This window comes from Spodoptera frugiperda, chromosome 5 (assembly GCF_023101765.2).
Source record: "Spodoptera frugiperda isolate SF20-4 chromosome 5, AGI-APGP_CSIRO_Sfru_2.0, whole genome shotgun sequence".
Taxonomy (NCBI): Eukaryota; Metazoa; Arthropoda; class Insecta; order Lepidoptera; family Noctuidae; genus Spodoptera; species Spodoptera frugiperda.
Window position 1 is genome coordinate 12,411,247 of NC_064216.1, and position 17,469 is coordinate 12,428,715.

The 17,469-nt window shown below is 35.8% G+C and overlaps 5 protein-coding genes across 5 annotated transcripts; all 5 read right to left on the minus strand.

Moving 5' to 3' along the window:
• Nucleotides 1-1,056: 1,056 nt before the first annotated feature.
• LOC118272220 (pre-mRNA-splicing factor Syf2-like) lies at nt 1,057-2,134 on the minus strand. Its single transcript, XM_035588580.2, has one exon. The coding sequence runs from the start codon at nt 1,768-1,770 to the stop codon at nt 1,057-1,059; it is 714 nt and encodes a 237-aa protein (XP_035444473.2). The 5' UTR covers nt 1,771-2,134.
• A 2,781-nt stretch (nt 2,135-4,915) lies between these two features.
• On the minus strand, nt 4,916-5,952 carry LOC118272221 (pre-mRNA-splicing factor Syf2-like). The gene has a single exon (XM_035588581.2). The coding sequence runs from the start codon at nt 5,745-5,747 to the stop codon at nt 5,034-5,036; it is 714 nt and encodes a 237-aa protein (XP_035444474.2). The 5' UTR covers nt 5,748-5,952; the 3' UTR covers nt 4,916-5,033.
• A 2,673-nt stretch (nt 5,953-8,625) lies between these two features.
• On the minus strand, nt 8,626-9,437 carry LOC118271730 (pre-mRNA-splicing factor Syf2-like). Its single transcript, XM_050693839.1, has one exon. The coding sequence runs from the start codon at nt 9,403-9,405 to the stop codon at nt 8,692-8,694; it is 714 nt and encodes a 237-aa protein (XP_050549796.1). The 5' UTR covers nt 9,406-9,437; the 3' UTR covers nt 8,626-8,691.
• A 3,039-nt stretch (nt 9,438-12,476) lies between these two features.
• Nucleotides 12,477-13,467, minus strand: LOC118271729 (pre-mRNA-splicing factor Syf2-like). Its single transcript, XM_035587900.2, has one exon. The coding sequence runs from the start codon at nt 13,257-13,259 to the stop codon at nt 12,546-12,548; it is 714 nt and encodes a 237-aa protein (XP_035443793.2). The 5' UTR covers nt 13,260-13,467; the 3' UTR covers nt 12,477-12,545.
• Nucleotides 13,468-16,108: 2,641 nt separating this feature from the next.
• Nucleotides 16,109-17,134, minus strand: LOC118272222 (pre-mRNA-splicing factor Syf2-like). The gene has a single exon (XM_035588582.2). It carries the CDS (start codon nt 16,848-16,850, stop codon nt 16,137-16,139), a length of 714 nt encoding a protein of 237 aa, XP_035444475.2. The 5' UTR covers nt 16,851-17,134; the 3' UTR covers nt 16,109-16,136.
• Nucleotides 17,135-17,469: the final 335 nt, after the last annotated feature.

The following is a 17,469-nucleotide window of genomic DNA, read 5'->3' on the forward strand; positions in this document are numbered from 1 at the left end:
ATGGTCTTTCTTTTTATCTTTGTGTGTATAAGTACCTATTTAAACCATTTTATATTCAAAATGAAGTAAATTACAAAGACAAATATATTTTCAACAGAACAAGAACAATGCGTGGCCTTATCACTTATCTATTTCCCCACATCGATGTCTTCCAGGAATTCAAGACCACCTTTAGGAGCGTGGGAATTTGCATACATTTCGAAAATAGTTTTTGGGTACCTATTGTTGACTAAAATATAATCTTACATTAGATGCCTTTACTTAAAACTTGTAGTAAAATTATATTTACGATACATTTTTGCAAATGACAGGTATTCTGGCCTTCTTTATAAGAATCAAGTGTGCGGTGCTACGAGTCGTAGCATCGTAGCCTACAACACATTCGTAGCAGACGTAGTAGTCGAGACGCGAGGCTGTTATATTGTAAAAGATAAAAGTTTTACGACTATTTTAAACTAAATCGAAATGGGTCATTCGGTTCTTTTGCAATTTCGGGCAGTTTTGGGTCGTCCTAGAGCTCGAACCGTAAGTTTTGTCTTGCTAGAGCATCATTTAGTGTAACCGTTAAATAAAACAAAAAATGTTCATCGTCAGCCTGTAACTATCGTTGTCCCACAGTTAAGCAAATGCGGTCCGCATCGGTATTTGCCGGGTTAAAGACCAGCACACTCAGTCACGAGAAGCGTTTAATCATGGTTTTGTGCAAGTATTCTTACTGATGCGTAAGGATTAGGAATAAAAAATATTCGTACATTTTATACGACATTTATTAATATAATATTTTTATACACATGAAGATAATACAATTACGATACACGATAATAATTATACAATTCAAATCAGTTTTACATTTATAAAATAAACAATAAATGTTATCTCAAAAACAAAAATAAATTTAAAGTAAACTTTTCACAATATTAAAGTGTTACAGTATGTCTTAAAACACTTACAAACATATTGTAAATCAATTTGTTTTACGTACAATACGAATATTTTAGAATACACCTACATAATTATGTGATACAATTTCCATCTAAACTACTATAACTCTACCACCTATATTTGCGACAGGTACTGTGCATATTGTTGCAGCTTACACCAACAGCAGAATGGCAGAACCAAGTTTTGCTTAGTGCTAGCTGTATTCTCTCCGTAAAATCTGTTCAGATTCCATTCACCAGTCTCCATTTTCTGGTCATTGATGGAGTCGATATCTACATCATCATTATCCCCACACCTTGTAGAGTAGCGAGCTCTTTTAACAATCTGCTCTTCCGACAGGTCATTGACCATCTTATCGATAGCTTCCTCTCGGTCCTCATGCACATTAGATACACCATCGGAAGCATCGTCATACTTCTGTTTCTTTGTGTCATGTTGTTCCAAATCAGCTGTCGGCATATTTTCAACCAGTCCGTTGTATTGACTCTCGGTAGCTTGTTCGTATGTGGAGAATCCTTCATCAGGATTCTTCCTCTTTTTACGTTCAATTCGTTCAGCATCTGCTGCTGATAATATGTTCAATTGTTGCACTCCGCTGTGTTCTTCTCCTGCTTTCTCTGTCTCTTGAGACTTTGCTAGGTCGTCGAGCGTCGAGTCCGGCGGCAGACTACTCCTAGCCTCCTCAGCAACGGTTTCTTGATAGTTGTTTATCCTTGCTTGCTTTCTAGCAGACCGCAATGACCGCAGTCTTTTTATCCGGTTCTTTTGCCTCTCGGCAAATGAAATCGATGTAGGGGTCCAAGTTGATAATTCTATTTGGGGAGCCATTATTGTTACAGAATTTTCGCAATCGAACAATATTCACCACACACACAGTCTTGTTGTACTAATATAGTATGCGAGACTGTAAACTTTTACTTCGACGGTATTGGCACAATGAAACACTTCGACACACGTCTTCACTGGCTGACGAGCAGTAAGGTAGTGACGCTGCCGAGCGACCGACCGTTGTATTTATAGTCAACCCTCGCTGCTAATCGATGACCCATTAATGACCTGTTTGTGGTTGATTAGTTCTAAGAATTGATATCTACTTCTATTGTTACCTGCGTGTGAAGCGAGTGAGAGCCTTAGGGCATCTATTGTATGTGGTATTTTTGTTTTATTTAATAGTTACACCAATATATTTTTTGTCAAGGTTAACAATTTTTATCCTATTCCGATTTAGTTTATAATAGTTTTAAAACTTTACAAGTTTTGGTTTGCACCCTCACGTCTCAGCTACAAGTCTGCTACGAACGCTACGATGCGTCGTAGGCTACGGTGCTACAACTCGTAGTACCGTAGACGCGATGTATGAATTATTGCAAAACGATTTTTTTTTAAAAGAGACATTTAGCAGAAAACTTGTCGTTTGCCAAAACGTACCGTCAATATAATTTTACTACAAGTTTTGAGTTTAAACATTTTTTAGTCAACAATAGGTAAGTATATGCTAGGTACCACGCTCCGACAATCGGTAAATAGATAAGCGATAAGGCCACCCATTGTTCTTGTTCCATTGAAAATAATTATATTTAATTTTTTCAAATTGTAATGGTGTACCACTATGTAATCACGAATCCAAAGTTTCGTGTAATCTTCGGCCGTAAGTTTTGTTGATTTACTAATAGAATTACTTGAAATAACGTTTTATTTTATCAAAACCTATTTATTTATCTACATTTCATTCGTTCATTTTTGTTCACGAAAGTTCGCAATAAGTATAGAATTGTAGTATGCAATCTGCGAAGTTTTTTCGTTCGTTCGTTGAATTAAAGTAGGCCCCCTGGTCTGTTTCGTACCTACATTTCTTACTGAATAAATACTAATATCGACGATATATTAATTTAATACATTGAAATCATCTTTTGACGTCACGATTTATTACATTTTATAGAAAGCAACCTCCTAAACTTAATTTTTTTTAATATAAGTATTGTAACCCTTTAGGTACAGCTAAATTAAAATAGGTGTCTTATTGTCTTTCATTAGGTACCTTCCTGACTTACTAAATAGATTTTTAATTGTTATATTCTGATAACGACCGCTTTTAGTAGGTAAGTATTAACTATATTAACAGTGACGAAAATCATTGACCAGTAATTATGATTAAAATCAATTAAATTAATATATAATAAAAAGTTTATGCCCGCGACTTCGTCCTCGGAAAAAATGGGGATGAAAAATAGGTGTTGGCCGATTCTCATAGATACCGGATAAGCACAAAAAATTTCATCAAAATCAGTCAAGCCGTTTGGGAGGAGTATGTATGTAACGAAAACTGTGATACGAGAATTTTATATATTAGATGACTGGGGCATTATAATTAATTCAATGAATGCGCACACTTTACCTCTCCTCTTGGAGCAATAATGCAACGATCCCCTTGTTTAAAGGTTCTCATCTGAACTTCACTCTTTTTTACAATAATGGGAAGGGAAGGGAAGGGAAGGGAAGGGAGGGAAATAAACTGAATTTGCCGCGGGCTTCAAATCGTGCAGTTACACCACTGGCTCGACTGGTCTCTTTTTAAGATCCCTTATGGTATTAAAATGTGAAACATCAAGTTTCAATATTTGTCATTCTCCGAACAATAATATTGTCAACATGGTCTTTCTTTTTGCCTTTGTGTGTATAAGTACCTATTTAAACCATTTTATATTTAAAATTAAGTAAATAACAAAGACATATATTTTCAACAGAACAAGAACAATGGGTGGCCTTATCTCTTATCTATTTCCCAACATCGATGTCTTCCAGAAACTACACATCACCTTTAGGAACGTGGGAACTGGCATATAATTCGTAAATAGTTTTTTTAATACCTATTGTTGACTAAAATATAATTTTCATTAGATGCCTTTACTTAAAACTTGTAGTAAAATGATATTTACGATACGTTTTTGCAAATAACAAGTTTGCTAAACTACTTAATAAGAATCAAGTGTGCGGTGCTACGAGTCGTAGCATCGTAGCAGACGTAGTAGTCGAGACGCGAGGCCGTTATATATCGAAACAGATACAAGTTTTACGACTATTTTAAACTAAATCGGAATGGGCCATTTGGTTCTTTTGCAATTTCGGGCAGTTTTGGCTCGATCTGGAGCTCGAGCCGTAAATTTTGTCTTGCTAGAACTTCATTTGGTGTAACCGTTAAATAAAACAAAAGACTACGTTTAGTGCATAGATGCGTTTAGACTCTTACCCTATTCTCACACATGTAATTTAAACACGCGTCTTTTGAAGGATAGGATTAACTAACAATCATAAGAATTTGAAACTATTGACGCCATGTATGGGTTAGCCTACGAACTTTTCAGCCCACCTGGTATGATGCATTGAATCATTTATCATCAGCCTGTAACTAAGTAACCCTGTTCCGCTGTTAAAGAAACAATTCTCTCACTACGTTTTGTGAAGGTGAAATGGCGATTTCAAACTTACAATAAGAAATTATAAGCCCAAGATTCCTCGCGATGTTTTTCTTTATCGTCATCAGTGGTATAATACATATTATAATCTTAGAAAGGACATGTCTGACTCGGAAAAAGTCGCATTGGTACTTGCCGGTTTTAGAACCGTATACTCATTCACGAGAAGCGTTTAATCATGCTATTGAGCAAGTCTTCTTACTGATATGTAAGGATTAGGAATAAAATATGTTCATACATTTTATACAATGTTTATTAATATATTTTTACAATTAGGATACATGATAATAATTATACAATTCAAATAATTTTTACATTTATAAACAATAATTTTTGTCTATTAAAAACAAATATTAATCTTGTTGCTTGAACATTGAAACAACTCTGCTACAAATTGAGTTTTTAAGTTCTAAACAATAGTAACACACTATCTACCTAGTGAGCTCCAAAGCATTAATCTAATTTAAAGTAAACTTTTCACAATCTGAAGGTGTTACAGTATCTCTTAAAACACTTACAAACATAATGTAAATCAACTTGTTTTTACATACAATAAGAGTCTTTAGAAGACTCACATATGTGATACAGTTTTCATATAAACTACTATAACTCTACCACCTATATTTGCGACAGGTACTGTGCATATTGTTGCAGCTTACACCAACAGCAGAATGGCAGAACCAGGTTCTGCTTAGTACTGGCTGTATTCTCTCCGTAAAATCTGTTCAGATTCCAATCACCAGACTCCTGTTCCTTGTCATTGATGGAGTCGATATCTGCATCATCATTATACCCACTCCTTGTAGAGTAGCGAGCTCTTTTAACAATCTGCTCTTCCGACAGGTCATTGACCATTTTGTCGATAGCTTCCTCTCTGTCCTCATGCACATTAGATACACCATCGACGGCATCGTCGTACTTCTGCTTCTTTTTCTCATTTAGTTCCAAATCAGCCGCCGGCATATTTTCAACCAGTCCGTTGTATTGACTCGCGGTAGCTTGTTCGTATGTGGAGAATCCTTCATCAGGATTCTTCCTCTTTTTACGTTCAACTCGTTCAGCATCTACTGCTGATAATATGGTCAATTGTTGCACTCCGCTGTGTTCTTCTCCTGCTTTCTCTATCTCTTGAGACTTTGCTTGGTCGTCGAGCGTCGAGTTCGGCGGCAGATTACTCCTAGCCTCCTCAGCAACGGTTTCTTTATAGTTGTTTATCCTCGCTTGCTTTCCAGCAGAACGCAGTGATCGCAGTCTTTTTATCCGGTTCTCTTGCCTCTCGGCAAATGAAATCGATGTAGGGGTCCAAGTTGATAATTCTATTTGGGGAGCCATTGTTGTAACAGAATTTTTGCTATCGAATAATATTCCACACACACAGTCTTGTTGTACTAATATAGTACGCGAGACTGTAAACTTTTACTTCGGCGGTATTGGCACAATGAAACACTTCGACACACGTCTTCACTGGCTGACGAGCAGTAAGGTAGTGACGCTGCCGAGCGACCGACCGTTGTATTTATAGTCAACCCTCGCTGCTAATCGATGACCCATTAATGAACTGTTTATAGTTGATTAGTTCTAAGAATTGATATCTACTTCTATTGTTACCTGCGTGTGAACCGAGTGAAAGGGTATATCTATTGTATGTGGTATTTTTGTTTTATTCAATAGTAACACTAATATATGTTTTATCAAGACTAAAAATGTTGATCCCATTCCGGTTTAGTTTAAAATAGTTTTAAAACCCTATAAGTTTTGGTTTGCACCCTCGCGCCTCAGCTACAAGTCTGCTACGAACGCTACGATGCGTCGTAGGCTACGGTGCTACGACTCGTAGTACCGTACAGACGCGATGTTGGAATTACTGTAAAACTTGATTCTTATAAAAGATCAGAAGCCTTTTCGTTTGCAAAAACGTACTGTCAATATATTTTTACTACAAGTCTTGAGTAGTAAAGGAATTTCATGTAAAAGTACATATTTTGTAGTCAACAATAGGTAAGAGTGCTATTTTCCACGCTCCATCCTAAGGTTATCTGGAATTCGTGGAAGAGATCAATGTGGGGTAACTAGATAAGCGATAAGGCCACCCATTGTTCTTATTCCATTGAAAATAATTGTATTTTTTTATCATGTCATGTATACCATCAAAAAGGACATGTACAAAACAGATTTTTATTTTTTACTGAATTAAATACCGACGACGAAATCTTTTTCTTTCAAATATCTTGTGATATTTCAAATCAATATAAAATCGGGACACGATTTATTACATTTTATAGAAAGCGACCTCCTAAACTTAAATATATTTTATCTAAGTTTCGTAACCTGTATCTAAAAGGTTACAAAACTTAGATAAAATATATACCTATCTTATTGATTTCATTAGGTACCTACCTGATGGATTAAATAGATTTTAATTGCCATATTCTGTCAACGACCCCATTAAGTAGGTAGGTATTAACTAAATTAACAGTGACCAAGGTCATTGACCAATAATTTTGATCATTATAAAGTCAAGTCATTATAATTAATTCAATTAATGTGCACCATTTGCCTCTATTCTTCGAGCAATAATACCACGGTTGAGTTCCCCAAACAAGGGGTTGTTTAAAAGTTCTCATCTTCACTCTTTTTTATAATATTGGGAAGGTAGGGAAACCAGATAAATTTGCCATGGGTCTTTGCATTTACAAAATTGGCTTGACTGGTCTCTTTTTAAGATCCCTTGTGGTATTAAAATGTGAAACATCAAGTTACAATATTTGTCATTCTCCGAACAATAATATTGTCAACATGATCTTTCTTTTTGCCTTTGTGTGTATAAATACCTGCACCTAAAATTACTTATTGAAAATAACAAAGACAAACATATTTTCAACAGAACAAGAACAATGCGTGACCTTATCACTTATCTATTTACCCACATCGATGTCTTCGGAATTCCAGACCACCTTTAGGAGCGTGGGAACTGGCATACATTTCGAAAATGGTTTTTTAGGTACCTATTGTTGACTAAAATATAATATTTAATTAGTTGTCTTTACTTAAAACTTGTAATAAAATGATATTTACGAAACGTTTTTGCAAATAACAAGTTTTCTGGTCTTCTTTATAAGAATCAAGTGTGCGGTGCTACGCGTCGTAGCATCGTAGCCTACATCACATTCGTAGGAGACGTAGTAGTCGAGACGCGAGGCCGTTATACCGAAACAGATAAAAGTTTTACGCCTATTTTAAACTAAATCGAAATGGGCGATTTGGTTCTTTTGCAATTTCGGGCAGTTTTGGCTCGATCTGGAACTCGAGCCTAAATTTTTAGTTTTGCCAAAACTTCATTTGGTGTAACCGTTAAATAAAACCGAAACGACCATGTTCAATACATAGATGCCCTGATACTCTTACCCTATTCACACACATGTAATTTATACACGCGTCTTTTGAAGGATAGGTTTAACTAACAATCATAAGAATTTGATACTAGAGAAAAGCCATGTATGGGTTAGCCTACGAACTTTTCAGCCCACCTGGTATGATGCATTGAATCATTTATGGAGATAAATTATTCAGAGAATTCAGAGAATTTTCTAAAGAAAAGCCTCTCACATGGAGAAGGAAAAAGCAAAAATCACCACGTTTTGTCAAGGTCAAACGGCGATTTCAAACTTATTATAAGAAATTATAAGTCCAAGTTTCCTAACGATGTTTTTCTTTATTGTCGTCAGTGGTATAATACTTATTATAATCTTAGAAATAGAAGTCCATGTATGACTCGGAAAACGTCTAAAAAAAAGGTTTCAGACACTCATTCACGAGATGCGTTTAGTCATGCGTGCGAGCAAGTATTCTTACTGATATGGAAGGACTAGGAATAAAATATATTCATACATTTTATACGACATTTATTAATACCTTTTTATACACATGAATATAATACAATTAGGATACATGATAATAATTATACAATTCAAATAATTTTTACATTTATAAATAATTTACTCTCAAAAACAAACTATAATTCTGTTGCTTGAACTTTGGAACAATTCTGCTACAAATTGAGTTTTTAAGTTCTAAACAATAGTTAAATACTATCTACCTAGTGAGGTCCAAAGCATTAATGTAATTTAAAGTAAACTTTTCACAATCTTGTTACAGTATGTCTTAAAACAATTACAAACATAATTTAAATCAACTTCTTTTTACATACAATAGGAATCTTTAGAAGACACACATATGTGACACAATTTCCAAATCTAAACTACTATAACTCTACCACCTATATTTGCGACAGGTACTGTGCATATTGTTGCAGCTTACACCAACAGCAAAATGGCAGAACCAGGTTCTGCTTAGTACTGGCTGTATTCTCTCCGTAGAATCTGTTCAGATTCCAATCTCCAGTCTCTGGTTTCTTGTCATTGATGGAGTCGATATCTGCATCATCATTATACCCACTCCTTGTAGAGTAGCGAGCTCTTTTAACAATCTGCTCTTCCGACAGGTCATTGACCATCTTGTCGATAGCTTCCTCTCGGTCCTCATGCACATTAGATACACCATCGACAGCATCGTCATACTTCTGTTTCTTTGACTCATTTTGTTCCGTATCAGCTGTCGGCATATTTTCAACCAGTCCGTTGTATTGACTCACGGTAGCTTGTTCGTATGTGGAGAATCCTTCATCAGGATTCTTCCTCTTTTTAAATTCTACTCGTTCAGCTTCTGCTACTGATAATATGTTCAATTGTTGCACTCCGCTGTGTTCTTTTTCTGCTTTCTCTGTCTCTTGAGAATTTGCTTGTTTGTCGAGCGCCGAGTTCGGCGGCAGATTACTCCTCGCCTCCTCAGCAACTGTTTCTTGATAGTTGTTTATCCTCGCTTGCTTTCTAGCAGAGCGCAGTGACCGCAGTCTTTTTATCCGGTTCTCTTGCCTCTCGGCAAATGAAATCGATGTAGGGGCCCAAGTTGATAATTCTATTTGGGGAGCCATTGTTGTTACAGAATTTTCGCAATCGAACAATATTCACCACACTCGCAGTCTTGTTGTACTAATATAGTACGCGGGTCTTTAAACTTTTACTTCGGCGGTATTGGCACAATGTAGCACTCCGACACACGTCTTCACTGGCTGACGAGCAGTAAGGTAGTGACGCTGCCGAGCGACCAACCGTTGTATTTATAGTCAACCCTCGCTGCTAATCGATGACCCATTAATGAACGGTTTGTGGTTGATTAGTTCGAAGAATTGATATCTACTTCTATTGTTACCTGCGTGCGAATTGAGTGATAGTCTTAGGACATCTATTGTATGTGGTATTTTTGTTTTATTTAATAGTTACACCAATATATTTTTTGTCAAGGCTAACAATTTTGAACCTATTCCGATTTAGTTTAAAATAGTTTTAAAACCCTATAAGTTTTGGTTTGCACCCTTGCATCTCAGCTATAAGTTTGCTACGAACGCTACGATGCGTCGTAGGCTACGGTGCTACGACTCGTAGTAGGTACCGTAGACGCGATGTAGGAATAATTACTGTTTAACTTAATTCTTATAAAAGATCAAAAGCCTTTTCGTTTGCTAAAACGTACCGTCAATATATTTTTACTACAAGTTTTGAGTAGTAAAGGAATTTCATGTAAAAGTCCATTTGTAGTCAACAATAGGTAAGTATGCTAGGTACCACGCTCCATCCTAAGGTTGCCTTTCCTGGAAGACACAATCTAGGTGATAAGGCCACCCATTGTTCTTGTTCCATTGAAAATAATTGTATTTAATTTTTTTTTAACTGTATTGGTATATACCTCTATGTAATGGGTTTGTTTCCCATATATGTCCATCTGGGATATTTTAATTTAAAACATTAGACACGTACGTACCTACTTTTTCATTTGTTAGTGAATTAAATACGTTGACGATATTATATTGAATTGAAACATTTGAAATATCTTGACGGTTTATTACATTTTATAGAAAGCGACCTCCAACACTTTTTTTATGTAAGTAGGTATTGTAATCCTTTAGGTACATAGGTTATTGTTTTTCATTAGGTACCTAACTGACGTACTATTTTTTATAAATATATTTTAATTGCCATATTCTGTCAACGACCCCATTAAGTAGGTAGGTATTACATAACTTAATTAACAGTGACAAAGGTCATTGACCAATAATTATGATTAGTATGAATTAAATTACAATTATGATTTGGTCATTATAATTTACTATCTACGCGCGGTTTCACCCGCTCTGCTTGGCTCCTATTGGTTATAGCGTGATGTTTTATAGCCTAAAGCCTTCCTCGATAAATGGTCTAATCAACACAAAAAGAATTTTTCAAATCGAACCAGTAGTTCCTGAGATTAGCGCGTTCAAACAAACAAACAAACAAACAAACTCTTTAGCTTTATAATATTAGTATAGATTCAATTAATGCGCACCCTTTACCTCTCCTCTTTGAACAATAATACCACGGTCCCTTTGTTTAAAGGTTCTTATCTGAACTTCACTCTTTTTTATAATATTGGGAAGGGAGGGAACCAGCAGATTTTGCGACGGGTCTCAAATGGTGCAGTTACACCACTAGCTCGACTGGTCCATTTTTAAGATCCCTAATGGTATTAAAATGTGAACCATCAGGTTACAATATTTGTCATTCTCCGAATAATAATATTGTCAACATGGTCTTTCTTTTTATCTCTGATAAACATCACAATACACAAAAAGACAGGTACTTATTTAAACCAAATGGTTTAAAATTAAGTAAATAACAAAGACAAATATATTTTCAACAGAACAAGAACAATGCGTGGCCTTATCACTTATCTATTTCCCCACATCGATGTCTTCCAGGAATTCCAGACCACCTTTAGGAGCGTGGGAACTGGCATACATTTCGAAAATAGTTTTTTAGGTACCTATTGTTGACTAAAATATAATATTTAATTAGTTGTCTTTACTTAAAACTTGTAGTAAAATTGTATTTACGATACGTTTTTGCAAATAACAAGTTTTCTAAACTACTTTATAAGAATCAAGTGTGCGGTGCTACGAGTCGTAGCATCGTAGCCTACAACACATTCGTAGCAGACGTAGTAGTCGAGACGCGAGGCCGTTATATCGAAACAGATAAAAGTTTTACGACTATTTTAAACTAAATGGACCATTAATTTGGTTCTTTTGCCATTTCAGGCAGTTTTGCATCGATTTGGAGCTCGAGCCGTTATTTTTTGTCTTGTTAGAACATCATTTGGTGTAACCGTTAAATAAAACAACACACTATTAATTTAGACACGTGTCATGTGAAGGATAGGATTAACTAAAAATCATAAGAATTTGATACTAGTAACGCCATGTATGGCTTAGCCGACGAACATTTCAGACTACCGGGTATAATGAATTGAATCAAACATCATCAGCCTGTAACTAACCCTGTCCCGCTGTTAAAGAAACGATTCTCACATGGAGAAGGGAAAGAGCATAAATCACCACGTGATTGCAAACTTACAATAAGAAATTATAATTTTATTGTAACTATCATGAGACCATACTAAATTAATTATTATGTTATCGGCTTACTCACGTATGTATTTGAAACTTGAGCTTGAAACTAGTCGAGTTCCTCGTCAAACAAATACGTGAGTAAGCCGATAACATAATAATTAAAGAAATTATAAGTTCAAGTTTCCTCACAAGGTTTTTTTTATCGTCGTCAGTAGTATAATACTTATGATAATCTTAGAATAAAAAGTCCATGTATGACTCATTCACGAGATGCGTTTAGTCATGCTTGCGAGCAATTATTCTTACTGATATGTAAGGATTAGGAATAAAATATGTTCATACATTTTATACAATGTTTATTAATATATTTTATATACACATGAAGATAATACAATTACGATACACGATAATAATTATACAATTCAAATCAGTTTTACATTTACAAACAATCAATTTTCTCTCAAAAACAAAAATAAATTTAAAGTAAACTTTTCACAATCTGAAGGTTACAGTATCTCTTAAAACACGTACAAACATAATGTAAATCAACTTGTTTTTACATACAATAAGAATCTTTTACACCTACATAAATGATACAATTTCCATCTAAACTACTATAACTCTACCACCTATATTTGCGACAGGTACTGTGCATATTGTTGCAGCTTACACCAACAGCAAAATGGCAGAACCAGGTTCTGCTTAGTACTGGCTGTATTCTCTCCGTAGAATCTGTTCAGATTCCATTCTCCAGTTTCCTGTTTCTTGTCATTGATGGAGTCGATATCTGCATCATCATTATCCCCACACCTTGTAGAGTAGCGAGCTCTTTTAACAATCTGCTCTTCCGACAGGTCATTGACCATCATATCGATAGCTTCCTCTCGGTCCTCATGCACATTAGGTACACCATCGAAAGCATCGTCATACTTCTGTTTTTTTGTCTCATTTTGTTCCACATCAGCCGCCGGCATATTTTCAACCAGTCCGTTGTATTGCCTCACGGTAACTTGTTCGTATGTAGAGAATCCTTCATCAGGATTCTTCCTTTTTTTACATTCAACTCGTTCAGCATCTACTGCTGATAATATGTTCAATTGTTGCACTCCGCTGTGTTCTTCTCCTGCTTTCTCTGTCTCTTGAGACTTTGCTTGGTCGTCGAGCGTCGAGTTCGGCGGCAGATTACTCCTAGCCTCCTCAGCAACTGTTTCTTGATAGTTGTTTATCCTCGCTTGCTTTCTAGCAGAGCGCAGTGACCGCAGTCTTTTTATCCGGTTCTCTTGCCTCTCGGCAAATGAAATCGATGTAGGGGTCCAAGTTGATAATTCTATTTGGGGAGCCATTGTTGTTACAGATTTTTTGCAATCGAACAATATTCACCACACACACAGTCTTGTTGTACTAATATAGTACGCGAGACTGTAAACTTTTACTTCGGCGGTATTGGCACAATGAAACACTTCGACACACGTCTTCACTGGCTGACGAGCAGTAAGGTAGTGACGCTGCCGAGCGACCGACCGTTGTATTTATAGTCAACCCTCGCTGCTAATCGATGACCCATTAATGACGGTTTGTGGTTGATTAGTTCTAAGAATTGATATCTATTGTTACCTGCGTATGAACCGGGTATAGGGCATCTATTGTATGTGGTATTTTTGTATTATTCAACAGTTACAAGTTTTGTCAAGGCTAACAATTTTGGCTCGAGCTGGACCCATTCCAATTTAGGTTAAAATCGTTTTGAAACCCTATAAGTTTTGGTTTGCACCCTCGCATCTCAGGTATAAGTTTGCTACGAACGCTACGATGCGTCGTAGGCTACGGTGCTACGACTCGTAGTACCGTAGACGCGATGTTGGAATTACTGTAAAAGTTGATTCTTATAAAAGAGGTTTTTATCAGAAAACTTGTTATTTGTAAACACGCATCGTCAATATAATTTTACTACTAGTTTTGAGTAAAGCCATCTAATGTAAACTACAGTTTTAGCTAACAATAGGTAAGTGTGCTATTTTCCACGCTCCATCCTAAATTTGTCTGGAATTCCTGGAAGAGATCAATGTAGGGTAACTAGATAAGAGATAAGGCCACCCATTGTTCTTGTTCCTCTATGTAATCAGGGGGCCTACTCCGGTTCTCGAATCCAAAGTTTGTTTAATCCTCGGCCGTAAGTTTTGTTGACTACTAGAATTACTCGAAATAACGTTTTATTTTTAATTTCATATCAAAACCTATTTATTTATCTTCATTTTGTTCACGAAAGTTCGCAATAAATAGAATTGTAGTATGCAATCTGCGAAGTATTTTCATTCATTTGTTGAATTGGAGTAGGGTCTGTTTCGTACCTACTTTTTCATTTCTTACTGAATAAATACTGTTGACGATATATTGATTTAATACATTTAAATCATCTTGTGAAATCCTGATTTATTACATTTTATAGGGAGTGACTCCCCATTCCTAAACTAAAATTTTTGTTTTATCTAAGTTTCGTAACCCTTTATGTGGGTACAGCAAAATTAAAATAGGTGTCTTATTAATTTCATTAGGTACCTGACGTACTAAATAGATTTTAATTGCCATATTCTGTCAACGACCCCATCAAGTAGGTAGGTATTAAATAAATTAACAGTGACAAAGGTCATTGACCAATAATTTTGATTAGTATCAATTACATTGCAATTATGAATAAGTCATTATAATTAATTCAATTAATGTGCACCATTTGCCTCTCCTCTTCGAGCAATAACGTCACGAATGGGGACCGTACGGCCCCCTTGTGTTCTTTTTACCTTTATGTTTATATTTAAACCATTTTTTATATTTAAAATTAAGATAATAACAAAGACATATATTTTTAACAGAACAAGAACAATGGGTGGCCTTGTCACTTATCTATTTATCCCACATCGATGCCTTCCAAGAATTCCAGACCACCTTTAGGAACGTGGGAACTGGCATATAATTCGTAAATAGTTTTTTTAATACCTATTGTTGACTAAAATATAATTTTCATTAGATGCCTTTACTTAAAACTTGTAGTAAAATTATATTTACGATACGTTTTTGCAAATAACAAGTTTTCTGGCCTTCTTTATAAGAATCAAGTGTGCGGTGCTACGAGTCGTAGCATCGTAGCCTACTACACATTCGTAGCAGACGTAGGTAGTAGTCGAGACGCGAGGCCGTCATTCGTAAATCGGAATGGGCCATTTGATTCTTTTGCAATTTCGGGCAGTTTTAAATCGACTAAAAATATCATTTGGTGTAACCGTTACCTACATAATGATAAAACAAAACGACCACGTTAAATCCATTAACTTAGACTTTTACCCTGTCCATACACATATAATTTATACACTCATATTTTGAAGGATAGGATTAACGAAAAGTCATAATAATTTGATACTAAATAGTAACGCCATGTATGGGTTAGCCTAAGAACTTTTCAGCCCACCGGGTATAATGCATTGAATCATTTATCAACAGCCTGTGACTAGCCCTGTCCCGCCGTTAAAGATACGAATCTCACACGGAGAATGAAAGAGCATGAATCACTACATTTTGTCAAGGTGAAATGGTGATTTCAAACTTATAATAAGAAATTATAAGTCCAAGTTTCCTCACGATGGTTTTCTTTATCGTCGTCAGTAGTATAATACTTATTATGATCTTAGAAAGGACATGTATGACTGGGAAAAAGTCGCATTGGTACTTGCCGGTTTCAGACCCGTATACTCATTCACGAGAAGCGTTTAATCATGCTTTTGAGCAAGTCTTCTTACTTATATGTAAGGATTAGGAATAAAATATATTCATACATTTTATATGATGTTTATTAATATATTTTTTATACACATGAAGATAATACAATTACGATACATGATAATAATTATACAATTCAAATCAGTTTTACATTTATAAACAATAATTTTTGTCTTTTAAAAACAAATATTAATCTTGTTGCTTGAACTTTGAAACAACTCTGCTACAAATTGAGTTTTTAAGTTCTAAACAATTGTTAAATAATATCTATCTAGTGAGTTCCAAAGCATTAATCTAATTTAAAGTAAACTTTTCACAATCTGAAGGTGTTACAGTATCTCTTAAAACACTTACAAACATAATGTAAATCAACTTGTTTTTACATACAATAAGAATCTTTTACACCTACATAAATGATACAATTTCCATCTAAACTACTATAACTCTACCACCTATATTTGCGACAGGTACTGTGCATATTGTTGCAGCTTACACCAACAGCAGAATGGCAGAACCAAGTTTTGCTTATTGCTGGTTGAATGTTCTCCGTAGAATCTGTTCAGATTCCATTCTCCAGTTTCCTGTTTCTTGTCATTGATGGAGTCGACATCTGCATCATCATTATCCCCACTCCTTGTAGAGTAGCGAGCTCTTTTAACAATCTGCTCTTCCGACAGGTCATTGACCATCTTATCGATAGCTTCCTCTCGGTCCTCATGCATATTAGATACACCATCGACAGCATTGTCATACTTCTGTGCATTTGTCTCTATTTGTTCCAAATCAGCTGTGGGCATATTTTCAACCAGTCCGTTGTTTTGACTCACGGTAGCTTGTTCGTATGTGGAGAATCCTTCATCAGGATTCTTCCTCTTCTTACATTCAACTCGTTCAGCATCTGCTGCTGATAATATGTTCTTTAGTTTCACACCGTCGTGGTCTTCTCCTGCTTTCTCTGTCTCTTGAGACTTTGCTTGGTCGTCGAGCGTCGAGTTCGGCGGCAGATTACTCCTAGCCTCCTCAGCAACTGTTTCTTGATAGTTGTTTATCCTCGCTTGCTTTCTAGCAGAGCGCAGTGACCGTAATCTTTTAATCCGGTCCAGTTGTCTCTCAGCAAAAGTAATCGATGTAGGGGCCCAAGTTGATAATTCTATTTGGGGAGCCATTGTTGTTACAGAATTTTTGCAATCGAACAATATTCACGACACTCACAGTCTTGTTGTACTAATATAGTACGCGAGACTGTAAACTTTTACTTCGGCGGTATTGGCACAATGAAACACTTCGACACACGTCTTCACTGGCTGACGAGCAGTAAGGTAGTGACGCTGCCGAGCGACCAGCCGTTGTATTTATAGTCAACCCTCGCTGCTAATCGATGACCCATTAATGAACGGTTTGTGGTTGATTAGTTCTAAGAATTGATATCTACTTCTATTGTTACCTGCGTGTGAACCGAGTGAGAGCCTTAGGCCTATATCTATTGTGTGGTATTTTTGTTTTTGTAGTTTACACCAATATATGTTTTGTTAAGACTAAAAATGGATTCACCATTGTTGATTTAGTATAAAATAGCTTTAAAACTCTATAAGTAACACCCTCGCGCCTCAGCTACAAGTCTGCTACGAACGCTACGATGCGTCGTAGGCTACGGTGCTACGACTCGTAGTAACGTAGACGCGATGTAGGAATTACTGTAAAACTTGAATCTTATAAAAGAGTTTTTTTTTATCAGAAAACTTGTCGTTTGCAAAAACGTATCATCAATATAATTTTGCTACAAGT

What these genes read in the sequence shown, in the direction of transcription:
- LOC118272221 (XM_035588581.2), bottom strand. Translation starts at nt 5,747, where the DNA reads ATGGCTCCCCAAATAGAATTATCAACTTGGACCCCTACATCGATTTCA.
- LOC118272222 (XM_035588582.2), bottom strand. Translation starts at nt 16,850, where the DNA reads ATGGCTCCCCAAATAGAATTATCAACTTGGGCCCCTACATCGATTACT.
- LOC118271730 (XM_050693839.1), bottom strand. Translation starts at nt 9,405, where the DNA reads ATGGCTCCCCAAATAGAATTATCAACTTGGGCCCCTACATCGATTTCA.
- LOC118271729 (XM_035587900.2), bottom strand. Translation starts at nt 13,259, where the DNA reads ATGGCTCCCCAAATAGAATTATCAACTTGGACCCCTACATCGATTTCA.
- LOC118272220 (XM_035588580.2), bottom strand. Translation starts at nt 1,770, where the DNA reads ATGGCTCCCCAAATAGAATTATCAACTTGGACCCCTACATCGATTTCA.